Source organism: Vulpes lagopus, chromosome 12 (genome assembly GCF_018345385.1).
Source record: "Vulpes lagopus strain Blue_001 chromosome 12, ASM1834538v1, whole genome shotgun sequence".
Taxonomy (NCBI): Eukaryota; Metazoa; Chordata; class Mammalia; order Carnivora; family Canidae; genus Vulpes; species Vulpes lagopus.
The window spans coordinates 44,558,017-44,574,975 of record NC_054835.1 but is presented as its reverse complement, the minus strand read 5'-3'; the positions used below and the strand labels follow the sequence as shown (position 1 = coordinate 44,574,975).

General features: G+C 34.0%; 1 protein-coding gene across 1 annotated transcript in view; it reads right to left on the bottom strand.

Annotated features, from left to right (window-relative positions):
* Window positions 1-7,607: 7,607 nt before the first annotated feature.
* The window catches only part of EFCAB13 (EF-hand calcium binding domain 13), an 88,648-nt gene continuing 79,296 nt past the window's right edge, over window positions 7,608-16,959 (bottom strand). The window contains 5 exon segments of the mRNA XM_041726839.1: window positions 7,608-7,747; window positions 7,750-7,814; window positions 7,816-7,888; window positions 11,609-11,752; window positions 15,111-15,182. Of these exon segments, the coding sequence (XP_041582773.1) occupies window positions 7,608-7,747; window positions 7,750-7,814; window positions 7,816-7,888; window positions 11,609-11,752; window positions 15,111-15,182 (494 nt within the window).

Below are 16,959 nucleotides of genomic sequence, written 5' to 3'. Positions count from 1 at the left end.
TATTTCTATAGAGAGATGACAAAACAAAAATATTTAGTTGGTCAATCTTCAGATAAGCTCATCACAACTTGATTTGGGTAAAATGTATTCGTTTTCTCGAAAACCCAGTCTAGAGGGTTTTGCCTCTCTGAAATATTCTCCAAAATGAAAGCTCCACAAAATTTATAGGTTTAAATGCTTATATTCAAAAGCAAAAAACACTGTCCTGCACAGAGCTCCCTGCTCAGCAGGAAGCCTGCTTCTCCCTCTGCCTCTGCTGCTCCCCTTGCTTGCAGTCTCTCTCTCTCTCAAATAAATAAAATCTTGGGAAAAAAAAGAAAACAAGAAACACTGAAATGTTTTACTTTATTAGTTCAACTTATGAAGCTAAACAAAAGCAACAAAATACCAAAATCATCCTAAAGAAAATAATGGAGTAATTGGGGTGGGGGTATGGGCGGTAGGCAGCCCTTTCTGTCTTTATCCAAATGTTTAGGAATGATAATGTTGTTGATGAGATGCCAGTAATTTGGTCTTTTACTAACTTAGCTTTAAGTATTATTCATTTATATATTTTAATCTCCTTTGTAACCAAGTTATATGGTCTTCTTTTTTATGTCCTCCCTATGTTTTTCCTCTTTATCACACTTCCTTTTTTTTTTTTTTTTTTTAATTTATGATAGTTACACAGAGAAAGAGAGAAGCAGAGACACAGGCAGAGGGAGAAGCAGGCTCCATGCACCGGGAGCCTGACGTGGTATTCGGGATTCGATCCCGGGTCTCCAGGATCACGCCCTGGGCCAAAGGCAGGCGCTAAACCGCTGCACCACCCAGGGATCTCTTTATTACACTTCCTAAAGCATTTTCCATTAATGTTTTGAAAGAACAAAGTTTTGGTTATATGATAATTTCTTTTGTGTGTGTGTGTTCTATTTCACTCGCTTCTACTTTCAACTTTGTTAGCTCCTGACTAGTACTTTTTTGGGGGGATTGTTTTGCTGTGTTGTTTATGTTGCTGGTTAGCTTCATGAGTTGAACATTTAAGAAAATTATTTTCAATGTTTCTTGTTTACTAATAAAAGCACTTAATATTATAAAATATCTTGTAAGATTGTTTTGGTCACACCGCATGTTTTGATATATAGTGCTTTCATTATTATCATTTCTAAAAACTCTTACTTTCAGGTTTCATTTATTTTTTAAGAATTACTTAGACGACCATTTGTTTTTAGTCTTAAAAGTAACATTTTTCCATATTCTCATTCCAAATTCTTTTAATTTCCAAATTAAAAGTAACATTGCAAATTCTTTTAATTTCCAAATTAAAAGTAAAAATAATGTTACTATGTGATGGTCAGACTGTGGTCTGAACAACTTCTGATTTTTAGAATTCATTGAAATTTTTCTTTGTAACTTAAATACATCATCTATTTTTGTGATCATTCTATAGGTATTTGAAAAGTATGTGTATTCTAAGTTTTTAGGATACAAAGTACTATAATCTGTTTCTTAAGTCAAGTTTATTAATATTGTCACTTCAATCTCAACCTCTTTCTCAATTGCTTTCAATCAATCTCTCATCTTTAGATGATTTAGAATTATGTGTTCACCTGAAAAAATATATAAATATCATGTTGTTACAGGCATTAGTAGGAATCTAATTAACATAAAGCATTGAGCACTATTCATTTATTCTATTTCTTCCTTTCTTCATAGAACCATACTGAGGTCTCTCTCTGCTGCAAATGTAAATCTAGTTATTGCTATGATGTGTTATATGTATGGGCCATATTTTATTCAACCATTTCCCTGATGATGGATGCCTATGTTGCTTTCATTTCTTTCCTCCCATAATATTGCAGGGAGCACCCTTGTACATGTCTCTCTACAAGAAACTTCTCTGGGCTATTTGTCTAAAAATAGAATTATTGGGCCATAAGAAATATGCATACTTAATTTGACAAGTACTGCTAGATTGTAATCCAAATGGTGTATCATTTTATCTACTCATCAGAAATCCATGAGTATTTCCAACTCTCTTTCCAACACATTTCCAACACATATTTAGCTTTGGGTTTCACCTCCTGTACTGACTTTTTAGATCTTTACTTATTTTTCCAATTGATTTTTTTTTCTTTCTACTGCTGACTTGAAGAATTTCCTTATATTTGAGATATTAATCTTTTGGTAATTATCTTATAATTATCTTCTTCCAGTCTGTTACTTATTTTGGAGTCCTTCATTTACCAGAAATCCTTAATTTGATTTAATTAAATCCTTTTTCTCTCTATGGTTGTGCTTTTGTGGAGTAGTATTTTTAAGAAGGCATCCACAATCATAAGGCACAATGTTTTTTCTTAATTTTCTTCCATCAACTGTATAGTTTTACCTTTGAGATCCATTATCACATCTATTTGATTCTTTGAAGGTTATTTTTGTATATGGTATGAAATAGGGATTCTACTCTGTTTTCTCCCACATACTAAGCCAATTTTCTCAAATCATATACTAAATAATATATCTTTTCACCCACTGACAGATGATGTCATTTCAATCACATTCCAAGTTCCCATTAATAGGAGTCTGCTGGGTTCTACATTACAATATATTTGTCTATTTGTAACACTATATTAAAAGAGCATTATAATATGCACTAATATCTGATAAAGCAAACTCCTCCTCATTATTTTTTCAAAAGGGTCTTAGCTATTCATAGATCTATAATCTTCCAAAAAATATAGAATTATTTTGTCAAGTTTCCCGCTAAAACTATTCTGAGATAGTGGGTGGAATTGTATTCAAAGTACATATTAATTTAGAGAGAATCCACTATTTTAATTCTCATTTTAAAACCCCAGTCTATGGGACGCCTAGGTGGCTCAGTGGTTGAGTGTCTTGCCTTTGGCTCAGGGCATGATCCTAGAGTCCCGGGATTGAGTCCTGCATCGGGCTCCCTGCATGGAGCCTGCTTCTGTCTCTGCCTCTCTCTCTCTCTTTCTCTCTCTCTCTCTTTCTGTGTGTGTGTGTCTCTCATGAATAAATAAAGTCTTAAAAAAAATAAAAATAAAACCCCAGTCTAAGGACTACAATAGGGAGTCTGCTTGAAAGATTCATTCACTCCCTCTGCTCCTCCCCCGACTCTCTCTCTCTCAAAATAAATCTTTAAAAAAAGTAATGCAAGAATATTGTAGTATGAAAATTATGTGTTCATGGTTTTCAACCCAGAGTTTAAAAAATATATACATCAACTATGTTCAAATGAGAAAATGAAAAAAAGGAACTTGGTAGAGTATATATAACAATATATATGATTCATACACACACATACCTATACATACACCAACCCTCAAAAAATGAAGTTTCTGTTCATATTCATTTCAAATTTCATACTTACTTTGGCACTCAATAAATTCATCACTGTTGCTCAATGCTTTGATAAAATCCTTAAAATTCACATCAGCCTTTTTTAAAAAAGAAAAAGAGAAAGAATTTAGATATTCTTGTAAAAAAGATCATTTGATGTTATAAAACCAGAGCTATAAACACAAAAATAATGAGAAAGACTGGCAATCCTACTGTGATGTATGGGATATGCAGATTAGACCTAAAGTAAACCTGTAGGAGATGTACTTTGAAAATCAATTCCTTCAATAAAAACCCATCAATTGAAAGAAAAGAAAATACATTTTGGATTTTTCTTTTAAAAATATAAAGAAGTATATCTTCTTGGGCATTTAGGGTGAAACTTCTGAAATACTCAAGCTTTGTTATTTTAAATTGAAATAATTACCATTAGGATTAGTATTATCCAAAGCCTCCTTTATTTTATCATCTGTTAAATAGATTCCAATGGCATTTAAATTTTGCTGAAGGTCCGGAATAACTTTAAAATCATTTTTGTGAATGTTGATGTAAAACTGATCTTTATCTCCTGGAGAGAGATAATCACCTCCAGTTAGAGAGGAATTTTCATGTTTTTCCTTTATGTTTTAAAAATAAAAATAGGTGACAGTAAGTACACATAATTGTGTAAATTGGGGGAAAGGAACAGAGGAACAACAAAAGTAAGACAAAAGGCAAAAGAAAGCAAAAGACAAAGTACATTACAGAATGTCATCTACATAAATTCTGCAATACCAGATGTGTACATCTAACAAGAGCCTTCAAAATACAGCCAAAACTTACAGAATTAAAGGGAGGAATACATGAACTCACAATCAGAGCTGCAGATTTGAATGCCTTGAACTTAGTAATTAATAGAACAAGTAGAATAAACATAACTAAGAATTAGAATATCAACCAAACTAACAATCTAACCTGATGGATATTTATAGAACACTACCCAACAATATATATATATAGAATATATATATAGAATAAATATATAGAATAAATATATATATATATATATATATATATTCTTTCAAGTGCACATGGAATATTCACCTAGATAGGCCACATACTAGTCTTTAAAACAAATCTTAGTTAATTTAAAAGAATTTAAATTGTGCAAAATAAATTCTCTGACCAAGGCGTATTAAATTAGAAATTGGTAACAAGAAGATACCTAGAAAATGTCCAAATATTTGGAAATGAAATAGTACATTTCTAAAAAACTCGTATTTCAAAAAAACTATTACAAGGTAAATTAGAAAATATTTAAGATATTATCAAAGCATAAAATACAAAATTTTGTGAGATGCAGTGCAAGGGCTCAGAGGGAAATCTGTAGATTTAAATGTTGGAAAGTATAAAATCAGTAGTATAAAAAGTACAGGCATGTAATTCTTTTTTAAAAAATTCTTTTTTATAGTTGTATAATATAGATGCTATACTTTATTTAACTAATCTTCAATTTTTACACTTATTTTGCAATTTCAAATAATTCTATAATGAATAACTTTATGCATCTATATTTTCACATTGGTGGAAGGTATCTTCAGGGAAAATTCCTAGAAGTAGGATTGCTAGTCAAAAGGTAATTGCATATTTTACATGCTCACAACCTATAGAGAAATGCCTTTTTCTCTACAACTTGACAAACAGGATATGGTGTCAAGGTTTTCAATTTTTGTCAATCTAATGGGTGAGAAATTGTATCTCCATTTTAGCTTCCACATTTCTTGTTATGAGTAAAATGAAACATCTAATATGTTCATGGGTCTTTTTATATATTTTTATGATTTGTATATCCATGATTTTTGCCCATTTTTCTATATTTCTTCCATGATATACACTGCAAATAGTTTCTCCCATTTTATTTGTTCTTTGACTTTACCTATGGTATCGTATTAATAGACAAAATTTAGGGTTTTTAAAATTTTTTCCAAAACTGTTGTCAAAGAGCTATCTATGCTTTCTTCTAGGTGTTTTGTGGTTTCAGGTTTTGCCAGCAAGTCTTTAATCTATTTTGAGCTAATTTTTGTGCAGAGTCTAAGACAGCAGTCCAGTTTCAGTCTTCTGCATGCAGCTGCCCAACACTACTTATCAAAGAGTCTGCCTTTGTATATTATATATTTTTGCCTGCTTTGTCATGAACGAATTGACCATATATGCAAGGGCTTATTTCTGCACTTTCTGTTCTGTTCCATTGATCTATGTTTTTATGCCAATATCATACAGTTTTTATTATTATAGCTTTGTAATAAAGTTTGAAATCAGAAAGTAGGATGGCTCTAGCTTGTTCTTTCTCAAGACTGCTTTGGCTAACAGGGTCTTCTGTGGTTCCATACAAATTTTAAGATTGTTTGTTCTCTGAGTATGAAAAATGCTACTGGAATTTTGACAGGGATTGTTATTGAGTGTGTAGATTGCTTTGGGTAGTACGGACATTTTACAATATTTGTCTTACCAATCCCTGAGTATGGAGTATCTTTCCATTTGCTTGTGTCATCTTCAATTTCTTTCTTCAGTGTCTTATACTTTTCAATGTACAGATCCTTTCACCTCTTTGGTTAAATTTTTAATTCTTTTTGATGTAATTATAATGGGATAGTTTTCTTAATTTCTTCTTCTGATAGTTTATTAGTGAATAGAAATGCAACTGGTTTTTCTATATCGATTTCATATTCCATAACTTTACTGAATTTATTAGTTCTAACAGAATTGGTAGGGCCTTTAGGGTTTTCTACATATAATATCATTGTATCTGCAAATAGTAACAGTTTTACTTCTTTCTTTCCAATTTGGATGCCTTATATTTCTCTTTCTTGCCTAATTGTCCTCAGTAGGACTTCAAATACTATGAATAAAAGCTGAGCAAAAGTGGAGAGAAAAATTACAGTATAGGGAATATAGTCAATAATACTATAATAATATTTTGTGATGACAGATGGTCACTGTCACATTTATCATGGGGAAAATTGAATAAAACAGAATTGTTGAATCACTATGTTGTACACCTGAAACTAATATAACTTTGCATGCAACTATATTTCAATAAACAAAACAAAACAAAAATGTAACAAGAATGTGCTCCTTGTCTTGTTCCTGATCTTAGAAGAAAATCTTTCAGTTTTTCACCAATGAATATGTTGGTTGTGGCCTTGTCACATATGGCCTTCATTATGTTGAGGTATATTCTCTCTAAACCCACTTTGTTGAGATTTTTTATCATAAATGGATGTTATCTATCATAAATTCATATTTGGCAGTTTCTGTCAATTTAAATATACACTTACCATATATCCCAGTAATCCCACTTCTAGGTATTCAGCTAAGAAAAATGAAAAGATATGTCCACACAAAAATATAAATGTTTATAGAATTTCACTCATAATTACCAAAACCCAGTTCTCGCTTCAGCAGTACATATACATAATTACCAAAACCCAGAAACAATTCAATAGCTTATCAATTGGTAAATGTATAAATTGTACATTCATATAATGAAATAATACTTATCAATAAAATGAAACAAGTTATATGCAAATGGCTGATGAATATAAAGTATAATATACATTGTGAACAAAGCCAGACTCAAATGAGCTTCATATGTTGTGATTTCATTCATGTGACATTCTAAAAAAGGCAACTTTAGAGTCAAAGAATAGATCTGTAGTTACCAGGAATGAGGGTTCAAGGAGCGAATGGGCTACACATGGAAACAAGGGAACATCTGGGTGATATATTCTTTTTGTTTTTTTTTTTAAGATTTTATTTATTTATTCATGAAAGACAGAGAGAGAGGCAGAGACGCAGGCAGCCTCCACGCAGGAAGCCCAACGTGGGACTCGATCCCGGGTCTCCAGGATCAGGCCCTGGGCTGCAGGCAGCGCTAAACTGCTGAGCCACCCGGGCTGCCCTGGGTGATATATTCTATGTGCTGTTTAATAACAGTTACATGACATTATTTTCAAATACATATTTTACCATATGTAAGTTTACATTGCAATAAACATAAATTTGCTCTAAATAAATGTAGTAAAGAGAGTGGCTAAAGATACATTAAAAACAAAAAAGATAGGCATAAAGTATACTTTGGTAGCTTTGTCAAAAGTTTTCAAAATTATTTTCTAATCATTTATAAATAAATGACTCCAATAAATTCAGGTCAGATATACCTAGTGAATAATCTCAGAGAATAAATATAATCTAGTAATTTTCTAGCACTACTAGAGCAAAACTACCTACAATTTTGAATTTGGGGTAAGCTTAGCAATCTTTGCCATACAATTTGAACAAAAATTATATAACCCAGTATTGTGTTGTTTTATCCTCATATTTTTTCTAATCCATACGGTAACTATCTAATCCTGTGTTGTTTTAACATGAAAACCACTGCTTGTCATTCTAGATGTAGGCAATAGATACATATTAACTAAAACTCACCTGTTAGGAATTCTCAATTCTAGGAATTCTGTATTGCAGAACTCAGTTAAAAATTCTTGAATGGCAATCTTGCCATTTTCTGTAATGCAAAGTCAAATTTGGCTGAAAGAATTACCGCTTCTGAATTAATATGTCAGAAGGTAATAGTCAAGTTATAATAAAGGTGAAAAGCCTGGGAGTCAGCCTATACTATTCCTTCTTCCTTAACTTCTGCATGCATATGGGAACCCTGGGTGGTGCAGTGGTTTGGTGCCTGCCTTTGGCCCAGGGCGTGATCCTGGAGACCCGGGATCGAATCCCACGTCGGGCTCCCGGTGCATGGAGCCTGCTTCTCCCTCTGCCTATGTCTCTGCCTCTCTCTCTCTGTGTGTGTGACTATCATAAATAAAATTAAATTAAAAATTTTTTTAAAAATTTAAACTTCTGCATGCATATGATTATCAATTTCCATTCAGTTATTTCCAGATACTTCTTGAATGTATCACAAGGCTAGTTAACACCTACGTTTTTACAACATCATTAAAAATCTATGTCATTAGTCTCATTTCTCTACATTTATTTTCCACAATGCAGCAAGAGAGGTCTTTCTCTTTAAAAAAAAACTCTAGTTATGCCTCTGAATAAAACCCTTCAGGAGACAGAACATGAAAGACTCCTCTAACTCTGCTAAACGAACTAGGGGTGGTAGAAGGGGAGGTGGGCGGGGGGTGGGGGTGACTGGGTGATGGGCACTTGACGGGATGAGCACTGGGTGTTATTCTATATGTTGGCAAATTGAACACTAATAAAAAATAAATTTATAATAAAAAAATAAATTAAATAAAGAAATAAAACCCTTCAGTAGCTTCTACTTGCCCCAAAACTACAAAAAACAAAAACAAACAAAAAAACCACATTGTGGGTAGGGTAAGAGGCTATAGACCAATAATCCTTACAAATGTGTTAAAGTCTAAGTAAAATACTAGAAAACAAGATTTAGCAGTATAATCAGAAATTAAAGTTCTAGATACCTTTAAGACATACAGGGGATCCCTGGGTGGCTCAGTGGTTTCGCGCCTGCCTTTGGCCCAGGGCACGATCCTGGAGTCCCGGGATCGAGTCCTGCGATCGAGTCCCGCGTTGGGCTCTTGGCGTGGAGCCTGCTTCTCCCTCTGCCTGTCTCTCTCTCTATCAAAAATTTAAAAAAAAATAAATCTTTTTTTTTTTTAAAGACATACATTCTCTTGGAGGGCAATTAGGCTTTCAAGGAGGAAAACTAGTTCTTAGAGAAAGAGAAAAAAATCTTAGCTGTTACTATGGTTTGTGGCCACAGTACATCAGCAAATATTTATCTGTGGTATTAAATGTTCATGGGCTATGGGGCAGTGAAAAAGAACAAAAATGTCCAGAGTCCAGAAATAAACCTCCATATGTATTCAGCTAATATTTGACAAGGGATCCAAGAACACCCAATGGAGAAAGGACAGTCTCTTCAATAAATGGTGTTGGGAAACTGGATAATTATATCCAGAAAAATGAAATTAGGCCTCCATCTTACACAAAAGTTACCTCAAAATGAGTTAAAGCCTTAAATGTAAGATCTGATATTGTAAAAATCCTAGAAGAAAACATAAGGAAGCAGCTTTCAGACAATGGTCTTGGCAATGATTTTTTTGGATGTGACACCAAAAGCACAAACAACAAAAGCAAAAATCAACAAGTAGGCCTTAAGTAAGCTCCAACTTAAAAGCTTTTGTACAGCAAAAGAAACAATCAGCAAAATGAACAGGCAACCTACAGAACGAGAGAAAATATTTGCCAACCATATATCTGATAAAGGGTTAATATCCAGAATATATAATTCACACAGCTCAATAACAAACAAAATGATGAAAAAAAAATGGAAAAAATGGGCAGAGTAACTGTATAGACATTTTTCCAAAGAAGACATTCAAATGGCCAACAGGACATGAAAAGGTATTCAACATCACTAATCATCAGGGAAATGCAAATCAAAACCTCAATGAGATATCATTCACACCTGTTAGAGTGGCTATCATCAAGAAGACAAGAGATAAAGGTTTGCATGGATATAGAGAAAGGGATTCCTTGTACACTGTTGGTGGCAATGGAAATTGACGTAGCCACTATGGACAACAGTTGGAGGTTTGCCCCAAAATTAAAAATAGAACTACTGTATGATCCATCAATCCCCCTAATGGGTATATATTTAAAGGAAATGAAAACAGGATATTTAACAGATATCTACACTCCCATGTATTTTGCATCATTATTCACAAAAGCCAAGATATGGAAACAACCTAAATGCCCATCAAAAGGTGAATAAACAGATGTAGCATATATATATGGATCTTGAGGGCATTATGCTTGCTTAAAGGTATTTTTTTTCACTCAGTCTCCATAGAATTTTTCTTTTCCTTTTTGCAAAATTGAGATATAATGGACATATAACATTGTGTAACTTTAAGGGTTATAATGCGTTGATACATATATATTGCAGTATGATTATCACCATAGTGTTAGCTAACACCTGTATGACAAGGACAAATACTGTATTTATCACTAATTTGTGAAATCTAAAAAAGTCAATCTCATAGAAATGGTAGTGACCATTGGTAGTTGGTAGTTACTAGCAACTTAGGAGGTGTGGTGAGTTGTGAAGACGTTGTTAAAAGGTACAAATTTGCAGTTAGAAGATGAGTAAGTTCTGGAAATGTGATGCTATGCCAACCTAATCTGATATTATATACTTAAAAGTTGCTAAGAGACTAGACCTTAAATATTCTTACTAGAAAAAATAAATTATAATTATGTGATGTGATAGAGGTGTTAGCTAACACTATGGTGATAATCATACTGCAATATATATGCATCAACGCATTATAACCCTTAAAGTTACACAATGTTATATGTCCATTATATCTCAATTTTGCAAAAAGGAAAAGAAAAATTCTATGGAGACTGAGTAAAAAAAAATTCCTCCAAATCACTAATACTGAGAATGGAAATGAAGATATTATTGCAGATCAGGGAGATACCAAAAAAGATTAAAAAGTAGATGTCAACGACAACTTTATCCAATAAATTTGAAAATTCATATGAAATGGACAAATTCCTATAAAAACACAGCCTGCCAAAATTAATAAGAAAATATAGTATTTTTTTGTAATCCCATACAATTTAAGAAATTAATAATCCAGAACTTTCCCATAAATAAAACTCTAGGCCCATAAGGCTTCACCTGTGAGAGTTCTACTTAACATCTGAGGAAGAAAAAGTCACTTACAGAGAATAGAAAAATAAAGACTACTTCCCAACTGTTTTGAAAATGCAGCAAAGATAATATTCAACAATACTAGTCATTAAAATAATTAAATTATTTTGTACATTTATCAATATCTGCTTCCCTGAGCCAACACCATGTGTAGCATCCTCTGGTATTCCTGGATATCAGCATAGTTTACCTTCCAAAGGGTTAACACCCAGCAAAGGACCTCAAAGACTCTGTTGTACTTCGTGCATTCTGATCGAATACTGTCCATGCCAGTCAGTTCGCAAAGTAACCTCATCTCCCAAGCACCACCACCTACAGGGATAAACTAGGCCCTGACTTATGCCTCTGTTTGGTTTCATATGGCTCAGGCTTGGCACACCAGAGCAGCACTGGTATTCCCCAGTCATCCCCCTGTCACTGCCATAGGCTGCCTTCCATTTGCTGTGTATCCCATCCATACATCTCCCACCCCCACTGGTAGATAGATGATGGCCTTTATAATATAAATGCATTTAAACTACTAACCACGTTCAGATACATTTCTTAATATTTCATTAAGTAAAACATTAGCTGCACAAAAGTCATTGTTCATCAATAATGCCTTGAGGTCAGAGACATCAATTAGATCATTCTGGAGAATTTGGGTGATAGCTAAGAGTAGCTGTGTAGCTGAAAAAAAAAAAAAAAGAGCAAAGACAAATATTCCAACAGCAGAAATAAGATTATTCACTTTCACTTAATAAGCTTAGGCTGCATAAAATATTTTTTTTTAAGATTTTATTTGAGAGAGAGAGAGTGCATGTTCATAAGAGACAACCCGAATTGGGAGGGGCAAAGGGAGGGGAAGAAGCAGGATCCCCCCTTGAGCAGCCCAGGATCATGACTGAAGCCAAACGCAGATGCCCAACCAACTAAGCCACCAGGCACCCCAGCATAAAAGAATTTTACATGAAACTACTCGTATAGTTTTAAAAGCCATTGTGTATTATAATAGCCAGCAGTTACTGAAAACCTACTAAGTGCTAGAGACTGTTTCAAATACTTCTGCTTCATCGATTTAAGCCTTATAATAATTCCAAGACAGGCATTATTATCCCTATTTTTGAGATGAAGAAATTGAGATTGGTGAGATTAAGTGATTTACTAAAGAATATATTGGTAGTGAGTGGCAGGGCCAGGATTCAAGTCCAGGCACTATAGTTCCAAAGCCCATGCTCTTAACTAATATGCCTTTTAAGTTGACATCTGTAAGTGATCAACTTTATACCTTTGGCTACATAATACTCCATATATGGCCCCTGAAATAACTGTGAAGCATTACAAATAAATTTATATCAAAATTTGCATTATTTCACTTAAAGTTATGTTACAGAGACAAAATAGATAAGAAGCAGCAGTAGCTGCTGTTGCTGCTACAAGTCATGCTCTTTGTATTTATCTTATAGCCCCATAAATCCTGACAGCTTTGGTTCCTTTCCAATGCCTTCAAAAAGTTGTGGTTTTTGACGCTGTTTAATTTAGTCCAGATTTTACTAGTTATTCTCAGCAGGAGAGTTGGTTTGATAAGCTACTCCATCATACCCAAAGTAGAACCAGGTGGATCAAGCTTACAGGTAATCCTGATGCCCTGCTCGGGTTAAAGATTACTGCTTAGGTTATTACTTTACCACAAAGCTATAGTAATCAAAACCATGTGGTACTGGAATAAGAATAAATAAAAATCAATGGAATGGAATTGAGAGTCTAGAAATAAATCCATACCCTTATGATCAATTGATTTTTGACAAGGATGCCAAAACCATTTAATGGGGAAAGAATAATCTTGTTAACAAATGATTTTGGGATAACTGGATATCTGCATGCAAAAGAATTACAATGGATTCCCATCTCACACCACATACAAATATTAATTCAAAATGAGTCAAAGATTGAAATTAAAAGGCTTAAACTATAAAACTCTTAGAAGAGAACATTAATATAAATTTTTATGATCCTGGATTATCTTTAGGCGTGACTTCAGAAGTAACAAAATAAAATATTAATTTAATTTCACCCAATTTAAAGACTTTTGTACTTCAAAGACACCACCACCAAGAAAGAAAAAAAGGCCCACAAAATGGAAGAAAAGATTTGCAAATCATGTGTCTGATAAAGCTGTAGTATCCAGAATGTATAAACTACAACTTGACAAATAACTCAATTTCAAAACAAGCAAAGGATACATGTCTTCAAAGAAGATATACAAATGGCCAATAAACACATGAAAAGATGTTCAACATCATTAACCATCAGGAAAATGCAAAACCAAACCCTGGTGAGATCCTTGTTAGACTAGACTATACTTAGACAGTAACAAGTGTTGACAAGGATATAAAAAATTTACATTGCTGGTGAGAACGTAAAATGAGGCAGCTACTTTGAAAACACTCCAGCAGTTCCTCAGGCTGAATACAAAGTTATCATGTGACCATTAATTCCATCCCCAGGAATGGGGATGAAGAGAAATGAAAATATACATCTATACAAAAACTTGTACTCAAAAAATATACACCAATGTTCATAGCAGCATTATCCATAATAGCCAAAAAATGGAAACAACCCAAATATCTATGAACTGATAAATGGCCAAAGAAAATGTGGTATAACCATATAATAGACTATCCCACCACAAAAAGGAATGAAACACTCATTTATGCTCTAATACAGATGAATCTTGAAAACAGTATGCTAAATGAAAGAAATCTGCCATGAAAGTCACATATTCTATGATCCCAATTATATGAAACACTCATAATAGGTAAATCAACACAAACAGAAAGTGGATTAGTGGTTGTCAATGGCTGGGGAGAGGTGGATATAGCTACCAAAGGGTACAGGGTTTCTTTTTGAGGCAATGAAAATGTCCCAGAACTAGAGTGTGATGGTTGCACATCACCATCCATCCACCTAAAAATACTGAACTGTCTACTTTAAAGGGATGCTTTTATGGTATGTGAATTATATCTCAATACATATGTACATCTGAATTGCATCTCAGCCTTTGGGCTAAGATTAAGTGTAAAATGTACATCTGATAAATAATGCCACCAGTTACAAAGATGTACTAATTTTAGAGAGATTAAAATGCAAAAAAGAAAAGAAAATGTAAAAAGCATTTAGAAATACATTATTAACAGAGGTGTCTGCATCTGTGGAAAGTTCTTTGGTAGGTGTTCTCTGTAGACATGGGGGTTAGGAAAAGATGCCTGTATTGAAATGGTCTCCCTAATTTCAAAGATGATGAGAGGAACTTCGGGGACAAAGATCAACCAATAGTCTTTATACAGCAGGGGCAAAATGATGTCCTTAAGCAGACGATATGAATGATACAGAGATTAATACCACAAGGAATTAGACAATTAACTGAAGTTAAGATTTCCATAAATGAAATCAATGGGCAGTCCAGTTGGGGAAACCTGAAAACTCCAGCGGCCTAATTTGAGATGACACAATAGAGAGTAGTTATGCTTCATCCAATTTCCCGATTGGATTTAATTCACCCATCCAGAACCCCCTGAATGAAGAAAAACTTACTGCCTCTTGGGTTAGCACTTTGTAATAACAGCAAAGATGTTTCCTATGTATCTTCATCAACCCTATTTCATTTCTTTCCACTCCGTTATAACTTTGTCCCATTTTCCTCACTTTGTCTTTTATAAGCTGCTCAAAATCCTTTTTTTTTTTTAATTTTTTTTTTTAAATTTATTCATGATAGTCACACAGAGAGAGAGAGAGAGAGGCAGAGACACAGGTAGAGGGAGAAGCAGGCTCCATGCACCGGGAGCCCGACGTGGGATTCGATCCCGGGTCTCCAGGATCACGCCCTGGGCCAAAGGCAGGCGCTAAACCGCTGTGCCACCCAGGGATCCCCTCAAAATCCTTTTTAAACCTATAGATACTATAGAGTAAAAACCTGACCTCTAGATAGTAATTTTTTTAATATTTCATTATTTTAGTCATTTGTCTTTAACCAGTAGTATTCACTTACCCATTGAGTCTTTGAAATGTGGACTTTCTTTAATTCTTGTAAAGAAATCTTTCAAATTCACCTCCTTATTATCTGAAAAGTCAAAATAAAGTATGCTGATTGATATGCTTGGCACGAATTGGTACATAAAATAAAGACTGATTTATGATATCTAAAATTCCATTCTACCTTATTTTCTATCTCAAATGATTGAAACTATTTCAACATTTTTCAAACTTTAAGGAACCATCCATTGAACAGCTGATGATATTAATAGCTAACTTTTTTTGAGTTCTTACTCAAAAGAACTTACATAACTTTTCAGTTCCTTATATATAAGTATCCTTTTATAATGCTTTACATTTATTAACCAAAATCTTCACAATAATTCCATAACAAGGGCAGCCCCAGTGGCTCAATGGTTTAGCGCCACCTTCAGTCCAGGGCCTGATCCTGGAGACCCAGAATTGAGTCCTGGGTTGGTCTCCCTGCATGGAGCCTGCTTCTCCCTCTGCTTGTATCTCTGCCTCTCTCTCTCTCTCTCTGTGTCTCTCATGAATAAATAAAATCCTTAAAAAAATAATTCCATAACATGTGTATGCTTGATCTGCCTATCTTTAAAAGATGAAAGCAAAGAGAAATTAAATAACTTGTCCAGGTCACAAAAGCCAAAAGTACTGAAAGCTATAGTATTTGAACTGAGGCAGTATAAGGTCAAACATGACAATGTTAACTATTAGGACATATACACACACTTGAAGTAAGATGCAATAGTGTAACCACAGCAGAAAATATAGGACTATCAACTACATTAAGAAGACTTTAACTTACAACACAATGGAAAGTTGGGTAGCACAGAAACTATCATACTGCAAGTCCCTAGAGATGCTGTATGAACTACAATATTCTACAAATACATGACTAAGTTATATGAAAAGGAAATAATGTTAGGTGAGCACAGAAATCCAGAGTAGGAAATAGTGAGTACTAAGTCTACAACTATTTAGGGATATGTATCAGATCCCATAGTGGCAAGGTGCTTTATCTAAATGCTCATGCATATTCACAAAAGAAAACTTGGGTCCATAATACATGAAGAGTTTGAATTTATTTTTTTTAAAGATTTTATTTATTTATTCATGAGAGACACACACAGAGAGGCAGAGATGCAGGCAGAGGAGAAACAGGCTCTGTGGAGGGAGCCCGATGTGGGACTCAATCCCAGGACTCCAGGATCACCCCTAGGCCGAAGGCAGGTGCTAAACCGCTGAGCCACCTAGGCATCCCAAGAGTTTGAATTTAGATACCAAATACAACTGGGATGTTTAAAGAAGTTCAATCCTGTGAAAGGGAGATTAAAATATTGTATTCACTGGCTCAGATAAACAACAAGGAGACCTAAATATTCCCAAGAGGCAGTGAGGAAAAGAAAATCTCCTGTAAAAAAATCTCCAGCATCTCATGTGGGTTGGGAGTCTAAATTTACACTACTCTAAACCACTAAAGAATATGCCATGATATGAGAAACCCCAGATCAAAACAAAAATTGACTGAGGTCAATAATAATCTGTTTCCTGGCAAAGGCAATAAATAACCAAAATGTGATGGGGAGGTACTCTTAATCCTAAGACTCATGGGATTCCCATGGAAAAAACAACTATATGGTTAAGATAAGCCCCAAATAAAAAGCCCTAAAACCAGTGAAACTCATCAGCTTCTAGAAGTATTCCCACCTGATTTGATGCTTAAGCATGGCTATATAAAGGAAGAGATCAAGTACATATTACATGAACTTAAAAATGTAAAACAATGATAAATATATGCCCACCTGGAAACAACAACCAAAACTAAATAATTGTTTTGAAATGTA